At 41.0% G+C, this 24395-nt stretch overlaps 2 protein-coding genes across 15 annotated transcripts in view; both read right to left on the bottom strand.

Moving 5' to 3' along the window:
• fbxo11b (F-box protein 11b) overlaps window positions 1–8861 on the bottom strand; it is a 50081-nt gene extending 41220 nt beyond the window's left edge. For 3 of the 14 annotated variants that reach the window (XM_051066366.1, XM_051066367.1, XM_051066368.1), the window contains exons 1-2: window positions 8541–8861; window positions 7178–7341 (exon numbers count right to left, since the gene is read on the bottom strand). In XM_051066366.1, the coding sequence (XP_050922323.1) occupies window positions 7178–7341; window positions 8541–8628 (252 nt within the window). In that variant the 5' untranslated portion in view covers window positions 8629–8861. Of the gene's footprint in view, window positions 1–3557; window positions 3665–4486; window positions 4620–4778; window positions 4863–6265; window positions 6396–6506; window positions 6652–6867; window positions 6924–7177; window positions 7342–8540 lie in introns of those variants that run through there. The other 11 variants (XM_051066372.1, XM_051066375.1, XM_051066373.1 and 8 more) reach the window with 10 other exon arrangements.
• A 1880-nt stretch (window positions 8862–10741) lies between these two features.
• Window positions 10742–22518, bottom strand: LOC108879681 (lutropin-choriogonadotropic hormone receptor). The gene is made up of 14 exons (XM_018671056.1): window positions 22075–22518; window positions 20164–20235; window positions 19463–19537; window positions 19183–19257; window positions 19009–19083; window positions 17769–17843; window positions 17247–17327; window positions 15840–15908; window positions 15677–15751; window positions 14402–14587; window positions 13993–14213; window positions 13575–13756; window positions 13289–13480; window positions 10742–12896 (listed from the first exon to the last, which is right to left on the bottom strand). The coding sequence occupies exons 1-14, from the start codon at window positions 22251–22253 to the stop codon at window positions 12360–12362; spliced, it is 2094 nt and encodes a 697-aa protein (XP_018526572.1). The 5' UTR covers window positions 22254–22518; the 3' UTR covers window positions 10742–12359.
• Window positions 22519–24395: the final 1877 nt, after the last annotated feature.

The following is a 24395-nucleotide window of genomic DNA, read 5'->3' as shown; positions in this document are numbered from 1 at the left end:
TTTAACCAATATTCATTCCTAAGGAGGCAAAAGAAAATAATTAAGACTGTTGTAAATCACTTTTTAAATACAGAATATAAATGCAATGCTTTAAGACTTAACTGCACGCAGACTCCAAATAAAAATCATTTTTAGAACTAGAAAGTCTGAATAGATTTTTTGATACCAACTGTACTATCACTAAATTGTTATGTAGCAGCTCAAACAATGCTCACTTGGCTGTGACACATGCACAGTGTATGTGGGTTTCACATGGTCAGTGTTTGTCTATGCCGAGTAGTGTCTTTTTTTACCTGCTTGCCGCTGTGGATGCGGTTCTTGCGGAGTACAGGAGTGCTGCCTGTGGTCACCCAGACTCCAGCCAGTGTGTTGCTGTAAACCTCGTTCTCCTCGATCACCCCCTGGCCTTTCTCGTGCTAAAATGCAAAAAAGGAACAACTGTTGAAAACTCTCTGACACTGGAAGTTTTAGCTTTTATTTGAACTAATCAAACAATAATTTTTCAGGTAAAGGACAATGTGCCTATTAATTCTCAGCTGTATATAAATCAAACACCATACAGACATTTTATGTTGACGAGTGTATTTACCACATAGATGCCGCCATGCTGTCCATCGTGGATCTTGTTGTGCCGCACAATGGGGCAGCTGTTGGTTCGGATCTGGATTCCCGCCAAGGCGTTACCATAGATATCGTTACTCTCTATCAAACCCCGCCCGTCTCCAAATATGTACACACCTCCTTGGTTACCATTGAATATAGCGTTTCCCCTAAATATAAAAGAAAATGAACAGTCACAATCTTTGAATAAATATGCAGACAGAGACAGAATGAAGCTGATGAAAAGATGCTGAATATCAGCCACGTTGACCTTTTACATGTTTTGCTGTCTCCACTGAAATTGAATTTAGTACCCAGCCGATACTCAAATAGCCCATGAGCCTCTACAGGTTTACTAGAAATGCTGTCATTGTGGAATGTGCTCTCACCGTATCGTCGGGTCACTGTTGGATGTGATCCACACACCAGCAAAGTTATTAGCGTAGATTTTGTTCTCTATAAACTGTCCCCGCCCTTCTCGTGGACGTAGATGCCTCCTGTTTGGCCATGATGGATCTCACAACGCACCACCGTGGGGTTAGCATAGGCCTTGACCTCGAAGCCTGCTATACGGTTTCTATGGATGTTGCAGTTCTCAAAGTAACCCTGAAACACAGGAAAGAGGACAAGTTAGATGGCTGGTCTGTGATGTTTCTCCACTGTGGGACATGACATAGCTGATGTGCATTTACCATGCCGTGATCAAAGGTGAACACTCCAACATCTCGTCCGTGGTGGATGTGGTTACGCCTAATGATGGGATTACCATGGTTTTTCACCCAAATTCCTGCTAGCGCATTGTTGCTGATTTCATTGTCTTCATAAATCCCCTGGAACAAAAACAAATTTTCAGTCAGAAGCAAAGCCTGCAAAAACATTTTTGAGTCTACATTTATTCATTTGTGGCAAGCCATAACCATGGGAAATGGTTATTTTACCTGTGCGTGGTCTGTAATGTACAGTCCAACGTTCTCCAGTCGCTGATGTTGCAGTGTTTGATGGTTGGACACGCTCCCTGGCCACTCACACATACAGCTGAACCCACTACACACATTAAAACAGAAGGGTCACACTACAGTAGGGCCGCAAGTAATGATCACTTTTACAAATGATATGAACAGACAAGAGCAAGCAAACCAACAAGTTTGTTTTTTGTAAGGACTTAAATGATTATCAGAGAGTTTATTGATCAGTTTTTTTTTCTGATTGGCATAATTTATCATTTTGGCTGTCTAGTCACTACTTCCAACACTATGCATATACCATACGGACATGCTCGTACAGTAAGTAAGCATGTGGTCACTGATTGACACACTTACTAGAAGGACAAAAGTTGTCTAGAATAAAAGTTAACAGTTAACAATGCTGGGCAACACTTGCGTAAAAGATAATACTGGTATCTCTGTAACAGCAACAATGAGTGCTGCACACCAGCACTATCCTCATCAATAGAAAATGTCAAATGGTTGTGATTTTTTTTTTAGGTAATTGTAGATTTCACACACTGAAAATTGCTCCCAAGACATTCAATTTATTATCAATGTATCAATTATGTGATGTGCCATTTTGTGCTACATGATTTAATTAAAATAAAGCACTTGATTAAATGACATGAGGTGACAAAACAATACACGAAGAGGTAGAATTACACTGCACAATATTGGCACTGCTTTCTCCACCTCTGAAATCCAAGAACCCAAAAATTTTCAAGAGAGATCAGTCATAATAAAAGTAGTTGCCAAAAAAAACTACTGCTCCAAGGCTTCTTGGTTCAGTCCAAGACCCAAATGACTTATTTAGTCTTTCATCCAAAGACGCAAGCTAATAAGGAACACACTGATCATTTGGTAATACACCAAAATTAGGGACTGTGTACTTTTCAAATAATAGAAAACCATAGCTCCACACCTGTTAATGCTATAAATCATATCTATAGTCATTTTTGAAGCTGAAAGAGGTGTTAGTATCGTTGTGACCTCCCACAGCTGCAAGTGATTTGTGTGTGGGTTACCTGTGCATGTTGAGCGGATGATGCAGTGGTCAATGTTGGGGCTGCAGTTGACTGTGATCCTCCAGACAGTGGTGGGCGTTATGGTGCTGTGCCGATTTATCATCAGGATTAAACTGAGGAGAGAAGAGCAGCGGGGGGTCAGACAGAGGCTGAGTTTACTGACAACACCTCAAGCTTCTGTCCACCCCATCACATACACACTGGACTCTTCCCAACTGAGGACTATCAGTACCACTGATAATAGCAATAATGACACTATTGTAAAAGCTTTTTTTCTACAGACAATTGGTCTGAAATGACACCTTTCACAACATCAGTCAAAAATCCCAATCTTGTCATGTGTACCACATTACTGGGATTGTATTACATGGAATTACATTCCAATCAGATCGTTTAGTCTGATTACATCCCACCTGTCCGCTGCCCTGAGCTCTCAAACATGGCATACAGTTAATTCATACTCCATTGGTTTTGCATTTTAAATGTCAAGTGATTAACATCTGATCACCTAACAAATCTGAAACTGAAACATTCTTAATCGCAAAATATAAAATCTGGCAATGAAGCCGCTTTCAGTCATTCTTGTATGTTCATAAAAGTGTCCTTTTCCAATCCACATTTTCGAGCTGACCACACAATTTGATTTTGTAATCAAGAGCCTGTGAGCATCATTACAAGGCCTGTGTTTGTTGTTCGGCTCATTTCTGATTCTTGCTTACTTAAAGCCTGTTCTCTTCACACCAAAACCGAGTCTCCATTAAGGAAATAACAATGATTTTATCCTCAGTTATATTTAAATGATAAATAACTGACTATGCAGGCCATCCCACTATAACTACATAGCATAACAGTGAAGTCTTATGATGGGACCGTATCATATTCAGCCATTCTTCAGGTGTGGTTGGAAAACACGTAAAATCAAGCGAAAGGTGAGGTCTGTTTTTACCTTGATGGTCATGTATCCCACATAGGCATCCTCTGAGCCCTCCATGAAGACAAACGTAGAGTCTCTAGTATTCTCTATCACCACCTTGTCAGCAACTTTACCAGGAGCTGCAAAGAAAGTGGAAAACACTCATTAACACCTGCATATATATGGAAATAAAGACACGTGAGTGTTTATCCTTGATACTGATTGCATGAGGCCAGGCATGGGCCCGGTTACCGGTTTCAAGGTATACCGCGGTTTGAAGGTTTCAAAACCACTAATATTTTCTGTGATACTGCTCCTACAGTATAAGCCGCCGCCCATACTCTGTTAAATGACTTTTCAAAGACAAAGTACAGGTGCACCTCGGGTCGTATGCAGCCCTCCCATCCTGCGGTCATACGAGCTGTCAGCTCTGTAACGGTCTACCTGTATCCATGACGGCAGAGGACCGGTGCTCCGTAAAAAACAAAACAAGAAAAAACAATGCCGGCTGTGATTTAGAGCAGCTAACTTGCAAGACGTGCTTGCAAAGAGTGGCTCCAAAAAGAGTTTTGAGAGCTGGCACGTCTAGCCACAGCAGATAACAATTAACTAGCTAACATCAGCTAGTTTCCCCACTAACGTTGCTTCACAAAGTTCAAAATCACGACAGTGTTTTAAATATAGCCTGCTGGCTTTCTGGTGTTTTGTGACTGCACTGAGAGTGAGAGAAGAGAGAGTGTGACTGTTGCGCTTGTGACCCAGGTAGACCTGTTCAATGTCAATAAAAAAAAAAAAGTTGTTTTTCTTAGCCGGAATTTCAAAATAACTCATTTTAGAGCTCTAAGCGCTGTTTTTGCTTAAGGTCATCATACTGTCAGAATCTCATATTGGCCCATGCCTACATGAGGCACAAACATCAAGGTAATGCCTTATGTATCTTTCAGTGAAGGCAACATGCTTACCTGCACCAATCATGGTGATGGGGGACTCTATATAAATCCACTCGTCTGTGTATATGCCAGAGTGAACAAAGATTAGCCCATCGAAGTGGGCCTCTTGAACGCCACCCAGTGCATCCTCAATGGTGTCATAGTACTGCAGGTGAAAGGCACAAATTCTTTCAGGCAAAATATACACACACCTACAATTTATCAGGAGGCAGTTTAGAAAAGCAAGCAGGTGTTTACATTAGCTGTGCTTTGCAAAAAATCTCAGTACTAAGGGTTTCTCTTTAACTACAAGGTTTTAACTTACCAGCATGTTCTCTCTGCCTTTGTATCTGCCAGGGTTACTGTAGAAATGCTCAGCAAAGCCTGGTTTTACATGAGCACCTTTGTACTGCAACATAGAAAATGCCAGGGTCAATATGCGTAGCTGCAGATCGCCTCAAACAGTAACATGTTCCTCCTCATACAACCTGAGCATCTAACAACTTTTTCCAACAGCTAACTTAGTTGAGCCGATTCAATTATATGATTTCTTCAGGTGCTAACATGATGTTTTTGAATAGAAAACACAGAACACGGAGAATGTGCTATTTAAGAAAGTGTCCTCCAAGGTTGTGGACACTTCAATTCCTAATCATTTGTTTCTGTTGTTTTATTCTTACAGGCATGAAGAGATAAAAACATCAAATAATTCAAAGGAAAGAGTCTGAAAAAATGAATATTATTTTGTGTGGCTTTTCTTTTTTTGTTTCTCCTATTAACCATCTTACATCCACTTATATTTAGCTTACAACTTCTTGTAGAGGTCCAGACATAAATTCATGTAATCCACAAACAAGACATGACAGAACAAGATACACAATTTCCTAAAGATGAGTTATCTGCAGTAACAACAAAACACTGCATTCATGAATTTCTAGACCCCAGAGTTACATGTAGCAGCAGTAAGGAATAGGACAACTGGAGATGAAGAAGAATCAAGTGACTATAAAAAGAAAACTACAATGTGTGTGACAGCCATCCATGTTTTGTTCTCACTTTGAATTTATTTTTCTATTGCATTACAATAATAAAGCATGTTTGTCTTCCAATAGCCTGAGGAGCTTAGAGGATGTTGGGTCTGAGAAAAGCCCTGGATTGACATAATTAAATAATGAGATGAACTTCACTGCAATTGAATTTCACACATACTATTGTTGACATAGCAAGAGAGCACGCAAACAGATATTAAACTGGATCTGTCTGTGGATGAACTGAAAGTATTTACTGCGAGACTGAACTTCTAGCAAATACTCTGTATACAGTCAAAAAAAACAAAATTTCCCTCAGACAAAAGAGCCTGGCATGTTTGTGTTTCAAAAAAAACAATGACTACCACAAACATGTAATCAATTCTATTTGACTTGAAAAGATAAAAGCACTTTTCATAATGGAATTTATGGACTTGACTCAATTTATAATGTATGTGCATATATGACTGAATCTGTTACTGTGATATTTCAAAAATAAATACATGGACATTGATTTGCTTTCAAATGGCTGTGATGTGTGTGTGCTAAGTGTTTTAACTTAGAAACTTAACAGGCACTCTTTTCCCTCCGGTCAGACATTATTACTCTAGTGTGTAGCATGGATTTTATTGCAAAGCCATATAATGACTTTGCAGAACTGCACACTGTTTATTTTTAATACATAGAAAGATGACATGAGGAGGGAATAAAATAAACTACATCAGTGCAAAGATATCAAAGTGCTTCTAAGAGCACTTTCTACTTTCTATGGAGACCAACTCACCAGCTGTTGGAAGCTCTCCTTCCATGGATTTGGGTGTTCATGCTCCTCTGGGCTGACCTGGTAGAACCTGCCTGGCTCAGGGTGCATCATGGGGCGCGTGTACTCAAACACCTCCATGTATAGACGTTTCCTACAATATTAAATACCACATACACAGAATTTCAGTTGCCTGTCTTTTTGTTGTTGACTGTGATATTCACAACAGGAACAGAGCAGTTTCCATCTTTTCAGCAGCACTGACCATAGGATGGGGTCGTTGGCTAGCTGGCTAAACCTCTTGCAGACACAAGCTGCCTGACAGAGGTCCTGTTCTAGCAAGTAGGAGAAGATCTTCAAAACCACCTCATCTGGAAGCTTCTGCTGCAGATATTGCTCTGCTGGGGCTGCTAAAAATACACAAAAACACACACAAACACACACACTTCCAATGTGAGCTTAAAGGAAAAAATATTTCACTCCAAGCACATTAAACTATGGAGTCACACTGTTTAATGGATTGCAAAATAACAACACCAGAACACAGAGAGAAAAAAAATCAATAAAGGCTCATCTAAAAACAGGCTAACATTCTCCTTGCCCAGCTGCAGAGATTTAACACACACCTGGCAGGTCGTGGCTCTTACCGGACACTCGTGCCCGCTTGGCTCGATGGCCAAATGCTTCTTGTCGATGAAGTGGAAGCTCCCTGTAAAAGAGTGCAAGTGGGACATTAACTCTGTGCCAAGATTCAAGCACTAAGTAATCAACTCAAAATTTACTGCTCTGTCACAAAATCATTGTTCCTTCAGAGAAGGACACTATCAATCAGCAATACACTCACATATACATACGCAAACACACACTAGTCGGCAGTCATGTAAACTGCAATGAAACACTTTAAAAAAAAAATGTACTCAGATGTTCCAATCTCACCTCCATTGGGCTCTTGCTGGGGCAGGCAGAGGCGGTGGCAGAGGCAGCAGCGGTTCTCTTGGGAAGCAGGGTCTTGCGTCGAAGCTGGTAGGGACTGTTCTGAGCTCCTGGGCCGGATTCCTCAATAGCCATCTCTGCTGCAGCTGCTGCAGGAGCCTCCTCATCTGGAAAGGAAGGCAAACACATTTCATCCACCACTTTCCAGGCACTTCAGTGCACAAAGCTGGAATAGGGGGCAAGGCTATGCAATGAAAAAAAAAAAAAAAAAAATCACATCAGGGTTTTTCCTCCTCAAGAATCTCATTCACCTCTCCAGTAATTGAAGCAAATACCTAAGCAACCGACAGTCTTATTCTCCTTACTATTATTGACACAATGGTGTGCATTTAGCTCACATGCTGTATGCACAATGCGCAGGCTAACGGGGTAATAGTTGGTAAGGCAGACAAAGGTTACTGATTGATAATGGCAGATGCACCCCCTGCAGCCACATTACTAGTCTTTCGTGTTTTGTCATACCCAACTGATATCGGGAAGGGTGCATTTGTCTTTGGGTCCTAAACGAGGATGATCAGACTCATCTTTTATAGTGCTGTCAAATTAAGGGCCATAAATGAAGTCGATCAGACGTGCGGCTAATGGCTAAAAACTGAACTGCGTAGCTGGCAAATCCGCGGTGTAAACAAATCGAGCTACGGCTAGCAGGCACCGAGAACAAGGAAGGGGATATGGGTTCAATCTGCCTGTTTGCGCTAGCTTTAAAACCACTGAACTAAGCGCACACAAAATGGACACGGTGAAATCATCTAAAATCACACCATATCATCTATCACAGCTGATCCGTGTGGCCTCCTGAAGCTGGGGCAGCTAGCTAGCATTGCCCCCATTTGCTGCTAATGTTTTTGTTAACGTTACACCCCAAAAATGGCAGTCCAAAGACACCGCAGATTTACACCCTCAGAATCGTTAGTGACAGCTGGGAATGCAACGGCCGGGAAGACAGGAGAGAGGGTGGTTATTGCGTGTGAAGTCGATCCCTGTGCCTCCAGCTGAGGTTACCTGAATATGAGCCATTAATGTTAACCGTATAGCTACATACGCATTACGTTAGGCGAAGACATCCCCCAACCTCCACCTAACCTGGTAAGCTAGCTAGCGGCGTTAGCTAGCTCCAATCACTCAAGCCAAACAAAGCGCGGCCTGGCCTAAGCCACAGAGCAAGAAGCCTCGGCTTTTCCTGCTGAACCCACCGCCTTTAAGGGTAGCAAACAGGCCAGTAATGTATACACGAGGGTTATGTGAAGACTATTATCCCCTGACACGGCTTCGTCCTAAACCATTAGCTGACCGTGGCCTAGCTTACCTCTATCCCCGTTGTTCCGTTCGGGCTGCACCGGGCGCGGCCTCGACACTCGCCTGGGTCTCCTGTTGGTGGCTCTGACGGAGTTCATCTGGGGAGTTGGTTGTTGAAAAATAGAATGCTATCCTCGACCGCCCGCTTCTAAATTTAGCCCTCAACCCAAACTACAACCCGGACGGCCTTTTTCCCAGATACACCAAAACAATTGCGACCAAAAAACCCGCTGGTATTTGGGGTGTAATCGCTTTTTTTTCCTCCGTGGTGTTACAGCTCCCCCCGTATCGCCGCTCGGTGCCAGCTCCGTCTCAGTCTGTAGCAGGAGGAGCCATTAACCCACACGGGAAACAATCGCGAGAAAAAAGAGCAGAGTGTCTGCTCGACCAATCGCATCTGGTGTTTCATACTCTCCTCCTGCGACAGCCAATCACGAACTCTGTATTAGACGACTTGACAAACCTTTCTGTTGGGGTTCGGAATCGGTCAAGCGGCGATTTGATCAATACATGAGCACACCAATGGTGTCGTCAAAATAATGTGCATTTTGCAGCCACGGGGGTCAGTGTCAGGTGCATAGACGGATAAAATGACTAGGGCTTCATGTTGGTGTAATTGGTAACAGTGTGCCACAGTGACTGGGAGTTGAATTAGATGTTAAGTGTTAATGCATTTCCACAAGCATTTCTCTATTACTCCATTTTTTGACAAGCAGCAAATGACACTGCAGTTGTCTAATTATTTTCCTGTATGATAAGCATGGACAGATTATGAGAAAATGGGCCCTTGGGCACAGGCAAGTAAAAGGCCTCCCAACCCTCCTCCTACATAAGACACTGAGAAACATAGATGAGTGCAAATGGTGCATCCTTTGTAATTGTTCTCTATGTCTTTGTATTCATTTAATGTCTTTTTGTAGCCATTTTGTCTTTTCATAGGCCTTTTGCATCCCTACATAGTCTTTTCATGTCTCTTTGTATTAATTGTTCATCTTTTTGTTGTTTGTTCTGTTCTGTTATGTTTCTGTGGTAATTTTGTGTCTCTTTGTGGTCATTTTGATTCTTTTAGCTTTTTGATTTTCAAATGAGAAATATTAGCTGTAACTTCATGCAGAGACTGTACCCAGTAGTGCCCAGAGAGATTATACTTATTATTTTCCATATTCTGGTGAAAATACGAGTGGAGTGGATTAATGTGCCTGTTTAAATGGACGTTTTAACACATATTTTGAATTATGATGATAGAAACTGAATTTTAAAGTAGGAAACAAATTGTCACTTGAGTCACTGGAGTCACTTCTTAAGTTGTAGTTCAAACATACAATAAGGCAAGTGCATCACTTATTGTTTAATTATCAGTTTATATATGCATTTTTAAAACTGGATCAATTTATCGATTGATCACAATTTTAGAAGTCCCTTAACTATTCCAGTGTCCACTTTGACTCATTTGAATTAAAGCTGACTAGAGCCTCCATCCTCAGTCCGTACACAGCCAAGCCACATGAGGTGAGTGTTTGAGTCTCAGAAAAGGAGTTTTGTTTTAATAAACTTGTCTGGTCAATTAGTATAATTTTATGTAATTGGACCACTAGAGGGCATTGTTTGGCTGCAAACGATGTAATGATAAGGCGATGAACTCAGTGCACTTAAGGACATAGCACAGCTTTACACACAGACTGCCTTGTTACATTGTTCTAAGGTTTGGAGTCTTTTCTTTTATTACATTGTGTTCTGTCTGGAGATGATCTGCGTGTAGCAACCTTATCAAACCTTTCAAAATGCAACAAAAAGAATCATTTTTAGTCATCAGTACAAATACATTTAGGGGCCAATATAGTCCAATGCAGAAGTGAGTAATCTCTTGAATCATTTTAGTGCTTGGAAGGAAAATGAAAATTCTGGGTAATTCTAGGTTGTTTCCAAATAGAAACTTATTTAAATCTGTATATTATAGTTTTTCTGGAGGCACAGTTTTACATTGTTATTCGCAGACAAATAATGCAGTGTTGATAATCTAAAGATCAACACTGAACAACACTATCAAACTTGAAGTCAGTCTTCCTCAGAAAAACATCTTTCCTTTTGGTAGACATTTATATATTGATGTAACTGTTGTCTATGTTTAATCTTTTTTGCTTTGACATAATAGCATTTGGTTTGATGCCACTGATTTGTTACAAAGACTCTTTTTTATGAGGACATGTTAGCAAAGAATGCCACCAGATGTGAGGACAGAGAATTGTACATTTTATTGTTATTGTTCTGTTAAAACTAGCCTCCACATTGATGATGATGCATTTTTGTAATGGCACTGCTGTAAATGTGTGCTCATTTGGTATATTGTCATTCACAGCTGAATAGACCATAGCAGCACAGGGATCACAATAAATCCTGCATCAGTAGCATCACCTGGTGGCATAAGAGCACAAATGCACCCACACAGTCAGTGTTGGCATGTAGGAGGCAGTGTATCCATATCAATGAGATGGACTCCTTCTTGCAGCTGCAGCCTTGAAACCCTGGCTTGCTTCTGGGTGTCTTAGTATGTGTGTGTGTGTGTGTGTCTGTGTGTGTGCCTTATCTAGCTGCCATATCCCTCCTCCTGTAATAAGCAGCAAGAGCAGCTGTGAAGTCTCCCCTCCCACAACCATCCACCCACCTTGGCACAAGGAGCAGAGGTTGGTGGGGTCACTTTGTCCTTGAAAGCTCTGAATTCTCTGAAGGACAGCATTTTTAGATAAAGACAGCTCAATTTAATTTGTGTGTGTTAGTGATTTGTTCCTTTTGTTGGTACATTCACATTGACCATACAAAATCTACTCAAGCACAGATGATATAATTTAAAAAATATAAAGTGATGTGAAAAAAAACACACCAAAGATACATTTTGTGCAAAACACATATATATAGAAAAACACTTAATGATATTTTCATCTACAAATGATAAACATAATTACACTATAGATAATAACATGTCCCTCTTTTAAACAAATAGAGAAACTGAGGGTATAGAAGGGGATGCAGAGACATTGGAAAGCTACAGCAGATGGAGTGTATGAGAAGATTATTAATCAGTATATCCCTCTGGTGTGGCTCTTAATGAATATCATTCAATCATAATGTTGAATGTTCAATGAACGCTGATTTCTTGATGTGCATGTGCTGATATCCTGAGCGTTGAAACCTTTGTTAAACTTTCAAAGTGCTTTAGTTCATATCGTTATCTTGGGACACCAGATGGATGGTGTTTGTTACATAAGACTGTGCATGAAAGTGAAGACAGTTTACTTCTTCTCTTACTCTTTCTACTTTTACTTGTGATCTAAATTGTTATGATGCAGCAAACCCCACCCATCTGGCACTTCAAGCAAGTTAAAACAAACACAAGGAATTATCTAGGACAGTAATTTGACCTAGATTTGGTCAAAGTATCTGTACTTGTTTTGTAGCTATCTGTGCTTGGGATTGCTACTGTGCATAGAGAAGAGTTTAACCATGTCAATTACATAGAAGGACGCCAGCAGTTGTGCCTGGAGTCGTTGTGGTTCACATGTTGAATCTATACAGACAGTGATTGATGTTTTAGCTGCTTGATAAAACTCAGTGTTGACCATTTTCAAGATGTAGCAGTGTGATTCTACATCTTAATAACACGTGAGATTTTTCTAACTTTAAGAGGTATTAATGCATTATATTCTGTCAATATCTCCATCAGAGCTAAGAAGAATGAACTTTGTTTAGAGAGAAACAGGACCTCTCTGGGGAGAGAAATATGACCCTTGTGCTGACAATTCAGCAAAAAGGTCTGTGGATTTTTGAAAGACAGTCAGCAGTCTGGTTTCACATCTAGACTCAGTGCGTTAGCCAAAGAGTACAGCATCACATGGCTGTTCTTTGGGGAGGTCCATGCCGGCTGCTGACAGGATGAACTCTCCGTCCGGTAAATCTGCGCCCGGGTCTTAAACAGACCGAAGCGAGCCGCAAGGAGAAAGAAGTCCCGCCTGAAGGTGCGGGTGAAGAAGGCGTACAGGAAGGGGTTGGAGCACGAGTTGATCGGGTAGAAGAGGACCAGCAGGAGTTTGGATTCTGAGACGGTGATGAGAGGGAGCTTGAGGGCGGCCGAGATGGCGAAGAAGGAGATGGGAGCCATGCAGACGAAATCGGTAAAGATGAGCACGGCCATGCGTTGGGCCACGCGGGTGTCGTTGTGGGCCGGTGCTGACGAGGGGTTGCGGACAGTCAGGTAGATGCTGAGGTAACAGCCGCACACGCAGAAGAAGGCCAGGATGTTGAGGAGGAGGAGAGACACAACATAGACCTGAGACACCAGAGACTCCACGTCCATGGGGAGGCAGATACTCACCTGTACCGTAAACAAATATGGACACATGTTCAGAGGCCTTGAATGTACAATTGTGTTGCTGGCAACCTGGTGGTCAAGTGGTTTAAAACAAATACGTGTAACCACGGCACTGGGTTGCAGCTGGGAACCTTTGTCGCCTGTCATCACCCTTTCCTTCTCTATGTTTGCTGTCTCTCTATAGGCAAATGTCACTCTCTCAGATAAACGCAAATATGAGATAAAAAATGAGAAAACTCTGTGATTCCTGATTATTCTGGTCCAAGAGACCAAATGGATAAAACTGGCAGCAGGACAGTATCTGATATCATAGCTTGTGGACCAGGATGAAGGAAATGGAAGCGATTCTGCTGATTCTGAAAACCAGATGGAGAATGTGTGGTCTATACACCCACCTTGCTGTAGCTGCTGACCCCAACTGTGGGCAGAAAAGCGGCCAGAGATGAGAAAATCCAGCCTGCTGTCATGATGACACACGCGTGTCTGAGGCGGAGTTTACGGTCGAGCCGCAGAGCATGTGTGATGGTGTGCCAGCGCTCCAGAGTGATCGCTGTTAACGTGAACACTGACAACTCGCTGGCAAACACCTGCAAAATACACACAAACGCACACACACGTCATCATTTTCACTGATGCAGGGCTAAAGAAAAGAGCAAAGAACTCCCATGCGTGCGTACACACCGTAAAGAAGCCCGCAGCACTGCAGCCCAGGCCCATCTGCCAGTCTATGGCATGGTTGTAGTACCGGCCTCGGGTGAGCATGTCTACGGTTGCTATGACTACCAGGTAGATGCCCATGCAGAGGTCAGCAAAGGCCAGGTGGCACATGAGGAAACGAGGAACAGTCAGTTTGGAACGGCTGCCTGACGACACAAGGGTGGAAACAGAGAGGTTAGAAAAGTGACTCCGACAAACACACAGCAGCCACTCTTTGTATACCCAACAGTAAAAAGATAAACAAGTATTAACAGCGACTGTAAGTGTTCTCAGGTTGATATCTGGAGGCGAAACAGAGAAGAGCTTGTCAAAATGCAAAAAGTATAAAAAGGGACTAAAATATGATGACCGACAGACTAGAAATGATTTTCCTGTTCAATACCTAATAATACGAGGAGTACCACTGTGTTCCCCAGCAGAGCAAGGATAGAGATGATCCAGATGAGGACCCGTAGGGAGACGGCAGACATGATGTCCTCGCAGGGGTTGAATTCGTCGGGCATTGGGCTGCACGTGATGGAGGTGGAGTTGGAGCAGTGGTCTCTGAAGAAATGAAAGTTATCCTGAGCCTCGGGGTGGGAGCACAGGGAGTTCCACCTCGATCTAACAAACACAAAGCGTAAACCAAAGCGATGAGGCTTTTTTATTTCTCATGTTTTTTTCATGTTCGTCTATAAGTTTATGATTAAACTCTGTGCTCGATACTACAGCACTGGTTTAGAAAGACAGACAAGAAAGCAACTAAACGTGTCTCCTAAAACAGTCAGAAACCTGTGTGACTGTATCTGTACCTATTCCTGTGTATGTTTTGGAAGGCGCAGCAGTGGGAGGGGTATGTCAGGTTGGCCTGGTGCAGTTTGGTGAAGAGCCGCAGGGGAGGAAGTTTCTTCAGGTGGAAGGCAGACTGCGCTATCAGCCTCTGGAGTCCACCGAGGATGGAGTCCGGCAGGGAGCTGAGGGCTGTGTGAGAGATGTCCCTGCAGGAACAAACACAAATGTGGATTTAGCAGGGGAATAACTGGAATTTCAGAATCCATGCCATTTTGGACAGATGTCTCCTTTGATATGCTTTATATAATAGGTATTTGATATACAGTCAGTTCATAAAAGCTGTTGGTTTATTCCTCAGGAGTCCAGATTGATTTTGTTAGATTTTAGACGACTTTGTGTGCATTCATTTTTGTCTTTGTGTAACATCTTTTATCCTGTTCTTTTAAGTATAAAGCTGCCAGGAGCCCCAGATACATGAAAAGGAGACAGGCACCTACAAAACTTGACAAACATTTGGTCATAACCACTCAAAGTTATTATTACAGAACAGTTTCAGATTGTAAAAAATATTATTTCACTATTTATACACACAAAAACAACAGAAAAATGTATAATACAGTCTATTTACATGAAAAATTATTTCATTCCAACTGATGTCTGTGTCTATGTATGCCTGCAAATCACTGAAAATATTAATAATTTACCGTTTGAAATAATTTTTCAGAATTAGTTGAATGGTAGATACTGTGCCAAAGCCCAACATCAACATTTTCAACTGGTTTCCTTGGCCTGTCTCTACATGATATATATTGTTACTGTAAATAAAACATGCTCAGTGTATTCATTGACTACAGAGGGTTTAAGAAGCGATGCATAAATATTTATGCCAGCAAAACTCCAGTTTTGCTAGGAATAAACCCTGAAAATAAAATTTCCCAAACTGAAAATTAATGGAAAGAGCTACTGTTTGATTGCCAAGTGATTGCTGAGATGTGGAGTGAAAAAACCACCACAGCTCTGACAGCCAAAATAAAGGCACAAATACTTTTTTTCTGATTGCTACTTCAATGGAAAAAGGTGTCTCTTTGTTTGGGGGAATAAAGAGGTCTCTGTGGTTAAAATTAACCTGCTCTCAGTTTATTTTTACCTTAAATTTGGCTTCTTGTTTCTAAGCTCTTTTTTTTTGAGTCTCCCCACACATGTCACATTGTTTTCTCCAACATCCTGAGTTTAATAAGTGATGATGAGGAGGGTGAATCATGCAGGCATGAGTTAGTGTTAGATGTCATGCTTACAGTACCACCAACTCACTGGAACCCACAAAGGCGTTGGGATTGACGTGAGTGAGCTGTTGGTTGCCTCTTAGGAACCTAGAGAGAGAGAGAGAGAAATAAAATATGTGAGCTAACTTTTTTTGTAAATCTTCTGTTAGTAATTGTGTCTCTGCCTGTGACTCACAATCTGTGCATCTTTGTGCTGTTGAAGGCGTCACTTGCCACCTCCTTGATGCCATTTCTGGTGAGCCGTCTGTCATTAGAAAGAGATGCCAAATTACAGTCATGTGGCTCCAACACAGAACATTTCCAACAGTAAACTTATCTGAACTATCTCAGCTAATTTTAGTGTGTGCAGCTCTTTTGTTCTCAGAAACTAAAGCTGTGTGAATCAACAGGATTTTAGTCAAACAAATTAGTATTTATTATGTGAGAGTTCTTTTTCTCCTTCTTCCTTTTCTGATTTTTAACAGCCTGAACCAGGAAGCTGAGGGCAAAATATGTGTCTTGGATAGATTTGGCAGTGTTGGAAGACACACTCAGATTTTACCTCAGTAGAAGTAGTAACAACAATTTAAAAGAACTTCATTACAAGTTAAAGTCTTGAATTTAAAGTGTTACTCATTCACTTTCAGGCAGAGACTTGAATTGCAAGACTGATACCACTCGTATGTCTACAGAGTAAATTTGAAGCTAATGTTCAGAGAACGTTAGCTTAGCTTAGCTTAGCACAATGACTGGAAACAAGGGGAAACAGCTGGAGTAATCTGGTTGTGTTCATTGGTAACTTTGCCTACCAGCACATTGAGCTCATTAACGAACACATTATATGCACATCATGCTTCTCAATTTGACCAAAAAACACTCCAGGAAGTTACTGGCCCCTAGTGATAAATTGTCTGGTTCAGTAAAATTAAATTACTGAGCTGTAGCATGCTTATCTTTTTCTTTAACGTTTGGACAGAACCAGTCTAGCTATAATTAATTCATGAACTAACCTGCGACTACAGGCTTCAGAAAAAATGTGGAGTAAAACATACAATATTTGATTTTCAAGTATGGTGAAGGAGAAGTAAATTAACTAGTGCAAGGGTGCAAGTGCAAGGACATCAAAATTGTTCTTACATTCCACCATTTTTTTTTTATCAATCAGCCTTACATTTTGAGTATTAGCAGTAGTAGTAGTCATAGTTGAATATATGTATGTAGTTGTCATATTAGCAATATCTGAGTTTTTTCACAGAAATTACTCTCAATTTAGTATTATTTTCAACAGAAAATTAATTAATGATGACAAAAACAGCAACAGGATTAAAATATATGTCACTGATTTACTGGCCCTGATTCAATAGGCGTATGCGATTTTCAGCGGCTTAAAATGGGGGATGTTGGAAAAAATAATGAGGTGATTTTCAGCAGGAAGAGAGTTAGAAATGTGCAGAAAAGGGAGACAAGCAGGAGAAGATATTGTAGAGCTCAGTAAAGAGGGCAGAGAGCATTTCAGGGAACATTCATCACTGCGTATGTAATGCCCACTCGGAGCGAGCTGTGTGAGGGTGGTGCGTTTCTAAAAAAATGATGAATCCCTTACATCTCACTGATAGTTTGAGTGCAGAGGCCTCTGAAGGCATTGGCGGGGACTCTCTCAATGTGGCTGTTCTCCTGCAGGTCACTAAGCAGCAGAAAAATCAAAACATGCGTTATAAACAACAAACACTGAGAAGTAAATAATAGAAGTGCATTTTCAAGCAGAAAAACAGCCGGTAGCTGTATGTACACTTAAGGTGCAACATATTAGGAATACATGCTGCAATCCCCTTCAAATCAATTCCTTTAGAAACTGGTGGATGTCAGATGGGAGTCAGTTTGAAGATGGATTTTTTATAGGTTGCTGGAGACTAAGGACAGATGGGTTGCATCCCTGATATTCTGTTTTGTAAGGACTACTCAGTGCGTAGGTTTTAACTGTTACATGTTTAATGGTGTGATTTCTTCTGGGCGTATTTAATTCAGTGTGCATACAATAGCCGATACATTAAGGTGCATGTGGGAATAGTGGTTGTGTGGGCGTATGCACGTTTGTAGTTCATTTGTATATTGTGCTGAGACTTACAACAGAAAGCCGTGGGCCGTGGAGCGGATCTTGGTGAAGTCTGGAAAAACTCTCAGTCCAGTGTTAGAGATGGTCCTGTGATGTGCAGATTAACCAACCAAATGTTACTACATTCACACGGCAACCCCCGAACAACAGACAACTCAGTGCAGTGAGTCACGGTGATAAAATCAGACAATGTAGCTTTCATTGTAACAAGCTGGGACAAAAACATTTAACAAGTGAGGAGATTCCAAGACAGTTCAGGGAGAAAGCTCAGGTGCCAGAGAGATAAATCAGATATTTAAAGAGCTCCCCGTTCCAAACAACTGGCTGGCAAAAACACATGACAAGTTCAGCCTCATTATCTGTACAAAAACTGATTCCTGAGCACAGCAGGTTTGAAATTTGAAAAGAATAAACTGGATTATATGAGTATATACATTTTGAAAGGCAAGGTTTTTGGCCATTAAGCAACCTGAAAACCTTTTTTTAGAGTTAGTTCAAGTGTTTTTTAGATCTGTAGCAGGTTTTTTGTCAACACCATCAGACACCACAGAATGTATATGCATATATGAAATCGTGAATAATTAGGAATACATGAATACATGCCAATACATATCTCAGAGACAATCATGCTAACATTTTGTTGTTTTTATGAAGCCTTGAATGGCCTCATTTCAGGCTTTTAACGATGATCCTCTAATGTCTTTTAAGTGAATTGAATTCATGGGACCAGGTTCTTTAGGACACATTTAACATTGAACATTTAATCAGAAACATTTCAGATATAATTCAAAATACAGTGTTTTTGTTGTGAGGGTTTTAAGGAAACTGTATTTTTAAACCACTGTTCTGTTTTTGTGGCCCAGTTCTTACAAATTGGGACAAACACAACAATAATAGTTATGATTAATATCAGTGAGAGATTTTAATTTTACACTGTCCCTTGTAAACAGCTACCCTGAGACTGTTTCAAAAGACAAGCCAAGACAAACAATACGATTTAGCATTTTTGTAACAAATATATTAAAACATTTCTACTTTTATTGTGGAAAAAAACTTCCTTGGGATGAGGGGTGACACTTGATTTCTCTTCCAAAGGATCCAAGCTAATTAAAAAATGATGTCTCTGGTCATGTGGGGGCCCATCAGAAGTAGGCCTGTCACCCATGACCCATTTTGGACTCACAATCAGTTTTAAAAGCACAAGTTGAAGAAGTATGTGTTCGTCTTTGCTGTGCTCTCAGAGAGTACTTACAGATACTGCAGTTTCATGATGTTCCTGAATGCATCTGGATGGATGGAGCGCAGGTGTTTTGACTTTGTTATGATTCTGAGAGAAACACTTACAGTCACTTACTTATCAATATAAATGACTGGTCTTGTAGTTACAGGGTTTCACCACTGCCATTATCCTGTCAGTGATACTCACATCTCAGTGAGCTCTGGGAGATTGGAGAAAGCAAATGATTCAATCCTCTCCAAGGCAACATTCTCAGAGATGAAGCTGAGGGAAACACAAGAATATGACATTGTCAGGTTTTCATTCACACTTGGTCTTTGACGTATTTTGTCTCCTGCACCCTGCCAGGTCCACTCCTGAGCTGTTTGGGTGTGCAGCTCTTCTTGTTCCGTAACAGAGACTAAACACACAAGCATGTTGGATAAAATACGTCACGTGCACAATGGCTTTTAGAAATCTGTATACTCACATGTTGGTGAGCTGCGGGAGGTTAGCGAAGGCAAATGCACCTATACTCTCCAGCATGTCGTTCTGCAATATGGTACTAGTTGTAGGCAGTGGAGAGAAGAGGAAAAGGATAAGTAGTGATACAGATAATATTTTCAACCTCATTGAAGCTTAGTCACAAACAAGACAGGAGACATTTGTCATCTGATCTGTAACCAGATTTAGATTCCCTTGTACTGGATCTAAGTAAAGAGCCATCCTTTCTTTATAACCTTACAACTGCAAAAAAAAAAAAAAAGACAAAAAAAAAAAAAACAGAATAAAGGCAGAGGTATGGAGATAAATACATAATGAAAGTAAAAATAAGTTATAAAAAGTTGTAAGCCAAAAAATAAATTAATAATGAAAAGTCATAATCATTTGTAATTTCTTTACACAAGATTTTAGCACAAATATAATTCCATATTATTGTGTTTTCTTGTTTTCCGTTAGTTTCACTTGTGTAAAAATGCTATGAATTTTACATTCAGAAGAATGAGGCTAAATATATATGAAGATAAACTTGCCGGTGAGGCCTGGTCATAGACCCCGACCCCACCTCTCCTCACTTCTTCTCTGTCTGGATGATCCATATCTTGATTGTTTTGACCTTCTCGGTTCATTATGTTCCACATCAAAGAACAAACATGAGCAACAGACACACACGCACACACACACGCTTACAGTTTCCTGAGGTGCTGCAGACTGGTGAAGGCGCCCTGGGGAATCACTCTGATCTGCGTCTGCGTAACTTCCCTGTTGGTGCAGAAGGGAAAAATTATCAGTTCTCAGCAAAGCACTGATCACAGGGACGTAATCACTGAAGAGAGATTCTCAGTGAAAAGTCGTCTGTGGCCAGTGATGTTGGTTGTCTAGGATTTTCACATTTTCAACTTTGTATTTTCAGTGATTAAAGAATTAGGTCGATGAGGCCATGACTGTTTACTCACTCACGTTGGGGATTTTCTTTTCACGCAAGAATCAAACTGGTTTGTGAACAGAGTGTCTATACAAGATACCAAACTTATTTTGCATCTGGTAGTTGTAGATTGCATCTGAAATGGCCATCCATTGCTGCATACTTGTAAATACCTCCACTGTTCCTGAGCCTTGACCTTTGAGCAGAACAGAACAGATGAGAACACACACATCGTTGGGAGCTGGGAGTTCACAGTACGTCTCTTGGGAATAGTCGCTACTTCTGCCGCAGAGTATGTCCTCCTTTGTGTATGTGTGCGTGTCTGCTGTATTTGTATGCTTTTTAAAGTAAGATTATATATATATCTGCACTCCATCCTTGTGTATGTCTTTGCGCATGTTTGTGCAAAATCTTCGGGCGATCCTAATCTCAACGCTGACCCCCGCTCTCCCGCCCCCTCCCCTACCTGGCCTTGAGATTCCTTCAAAATACTCCAACGGCCAAAACAACAGGTCAGCGTTTACTCCGATTACCAGTCGCCCACTCTTTCCTCATCCAGCTCTGTGTCACAAACACCCTCAACCACGTGCACCACCTTTTCTCAACATCTTTAACGCTAGGTTAAAGATGTTTAGCTTTTAAAAGAGGACATTATACTCAACTAAAAAGTCTGTCGTTGAAAGCTGTGGTGGCACTGGGAGTCGCTGAGGACGAGCAGCCATGCTTTGCATACGTTCCCAGAATACATGAATGTTTAATAAAACCAGCAATGGCAAGTTCAGGGTAAAATTCAGACAGATGACAAGATGAGCGAGGATTAGGGAGGAAAGCTGAAATTACTATGCATGCTTACGAGATGGGATTTTGAACTGTAAACATTGCATACCCCCTGAATCTGTCTCGATGTAGACTACTATGGGAACACTATTGTGGCACATATTCTCTGAAACAATGATCTCTTTAACTTAGTAGTAGTAGTTGAGTAGAGGGACACTACACCTACTAATACTCAGACTGTGAGAACAGCTTTATAATGTGTTCTGTGGCTGTAAAGCAAGCTTTCTAAAGTTGCAGATGTAGAGTTTGGAAGATGTGTGTATTTTCCAGGCATGAAGGATCCAACAAAAGATGCTATTAAGCTGCATTATGGGAAATGCAGGAACAGTATTTTTGGATCTCGACCCATATGAGGGATTAAAAGTCACAATATCTTGGCCTCTGGGGATTCAACGGTTTGTTTTTACATCTGTCTCAAACAAGTCCCACGACTTTACGGAAGTACATTACTAAATTGCCAAAGTAGCCTCCCAAATGTAAAGTAGCCTGCCACATTCATGGCAGGTAAGAAGCCAAATCAGCCTACATTTCAGTTAAGGGATTGATAAATGCAGAAGAAGAAGAATTGGACAGAGTGTGGTGTTGCTGTCAAAATCAATGGTGGTTTCTGTACAGATGCCCAACAGCAGAGGAATTAATTAAGAGCTTATAATTACCTGTAACACAAAAACATAACTAAATGTTATATTAGTTTTCATTTTTTTCATTTTGAGAAACTGGACAGCAGCAATTCAGCAAGTAGAATGTAAACATCTACAGCCACTACAGCAACTTTACATTCACCTCCTAATATTGCTGTATGATGCGTGTGCATTGACTTGAGTGTTGTGTGTACTCACAGGTATTTGGTGTTGCTGGAGATATTGGAGGGAATCTCTGTGGCCCCGAAACTCAGCTGGTAACAGAATCTTTCTGCCAAGCAGGTCTCAACTCCAGGATTAATGTCCATCTGAGAACCAGTTACTGAGGCTGTTGTCATGTTAATCACTGCAATTATTAACATTATCAGACTCATCATTGTCTTTGCGGTCTGAGTCTAGATTGTTGTATCTGTTTTTACTTCTCAGATCTCCTTGTTTTTCTTCTCAGTCTGATTTTGCCTTTTGTCTCTCTGTTTCCCACGTGGTGTTAACATGCAGGCCTTCCACATGTGCCCACACCCCACAAGTTTGTCCGTCTGTCCACTCAGGATTCACCGCCAGGTCGTAGAGAGAAGAAGTGTGAGATGTTTTGGTGCTTCCTGCCATGCAGAGGTGAATGAAGGGGGCGTGTGAGAAGCTTTACGCGTGTATGAGGATGTAGGAGGTCTCTGCTGGCCTGTGTGTGTGTGTGTTTATGTCTGAGTGTGTGTGTGTGTAAAGAATCACCAAAGCAGAGCATACTGCAGATCTTGATAGGATGTTGTGGCAAAGATATTTTTGTGGATTTTACAAATTACATAGTGTGTCCTAACACAAAATAAAATCACACAAACAAGCAATCACACTTTAGTCACAGTAAATAGTATATAACTGGATGAACTGCTACTGCACTTTAAGATGAAAATAATGTTATGAAGATATAGTTATTTGTGAACTTAGTAGCATTAGCATGCAGGCTAAAACTTTTTTTTTTTAAACCGAAAACAGTTTTGCTGTGCAAAGTTAGCTAGCTTATTTTACTGTAACTCGGCAGCACAGAAAAGGACTGACAATTTTAACATGAACATGTGGGCACATAGCCAGAAAACACCCTAGAAATCCTGTAGCTTATGTCAGGGGTACCAGCTTTTAACAAGGGGTGCTAACCGGCGCTAACTTTAGCTAGGTTAGCTGGCTAACGTTTGCACCCAGTGGCGTTAAATTCAGTTTTTCGTATTGCTTTAAAATGTAAACTTGTTAACTGCAACCATTTCCTCTTCTCTTTCTCGGCAGAAGGAAAGCGGTAGAATGACAACTGAGCAGGGTTTAAACTCAGACCTATTGAAACAACACGGATACAGCACTATAGCATATTGAAAACGAGTGCCTCGGCGAAGTTGTCCCCGGAAACAGTATTTTTGTCGGTCGTGACATCACACTTAAGAAGCAGATAGCTACTGTTCAGCGTGTTTAGTTGCCAGTGTTTTCAGTCAAGTAATGACCCCTGGATTTATCCACTAGATTAAAGATTTAGTGTGTGGCAAGATCTCAAACAGTAACTGGTTGGAGGCCGCGAAAAAGTTTTCAGTTCTATTTTGGACTTGTCTTGTTAACCTTTCACTACATTTTGTCATTTTTGGGGGCTTCATAGTTTTCAATTTACATTTCAGCTTGAAAATAATGGCAGTTCTAAGTTTGTATTATTTACAGGTCTAGATTAAATTATATAGATATGATCATTTTTCTGACTGTGTCTGCTTTTTAGCTTCAAAGTCATGTCATGAAACTAACAATGAAAATAATAATGGGGGACAGGCGTGATTCTGTTTCATCTCCTGTCATATATTAAATGTGCTGAAAGATGAGCAGAGTTTGATAGTGATGGACATGATACTCCTCTCTCCTCCACTTCCCACACATCAGCAGTACAGCCAGCTTGCAAGGATATTTTGCATTCACGCCCTTTCTTTGACAAGCAATTTTTTTTGTCGACATTTTCATCTTTATGTATCAGCTTCTCCTCTCCACACATGCAGTTGTCTCTTATATTGATAAATAGTTGAGTGTGTGTGTGTGTGTTTTGCACTGTGGGAACTTCATGTGGAGGGATAGAGCTTTGTAATTTATTCCAAAGCAGGAAGAAAAACGCAGCCTTGAGCTCCTGACATGACCACACACACACACACACACACACACACACACACACACGCTCTCAATTTCTCTCTCTCTCACTCACACACACTCTCCCACAGTTCTGCTTACACACAAGGTAGAAGAGAAACACAGGGAGAGAGGGTGAGTAAGTCAGAAAGATAGAGTTTAATGAATGCAGGTGCACAAAGCAGTGGAGATGAAGGACTGAGGAAGAGGAGGATCCATGATATCTGTGTATATGTATGTGTGTGTGCGTTTATTGATACATGATATGAATTTGTAGATTAATCTGTTGCTGATTGTTCTGCACCTGTGTAGGGGAGGCATGGGTGAAAATACTGAGTGGTTTCTGACTCTGCAGAATGCCAACTATAGACACTCACTTG

Source organism: Lates calcarifer, linkage group LG23 (genome assembly GCF_001640805.2).
Source record: "Lates calcarifer isolate ASB-BC8 linkage group LG23, TLL_Latcal_v3, whole genome shotgun sequence".
Taxonomy (NCBI): domain Eukaryota; kingdom Metazoa; phylum Chordata; class Actinopteri; family Centropomidae; genus Lates; species Lates calcarifer.
Note: the sequence above shows the minus strand (reverse complement) of the source record. Positions and strands in the feature narration are given on the sequence as shown.

What these genes read in the sequence shown, in the direction of transcription:
- LOC108879681 (XM_018671056.1), bottom strand. Translation starts at nt 22,253, where the DNA reads ATGATGAGTCTGATAATGTTAATAATTGCAGTGATTAACATGACAACA. An exon ending in GGTACTCCTCGTATTATTAG is followed by an intron (nt 13,757 to 13,992) that starts GTATTGAACAGG and finishes TTGTGTCGTCAG; the next exon opens with GCAGCCGTTCCAAACTGACT. An exon ending in GGGTCAGCAGCTACAGCAAG is followed by an intron (nt 12,897 to 13,288) that starts GTGGGTGTATAG and finishes TTTACGGTACAG; the next exon opens with GTGAGTATCTGCCTCCCCAT.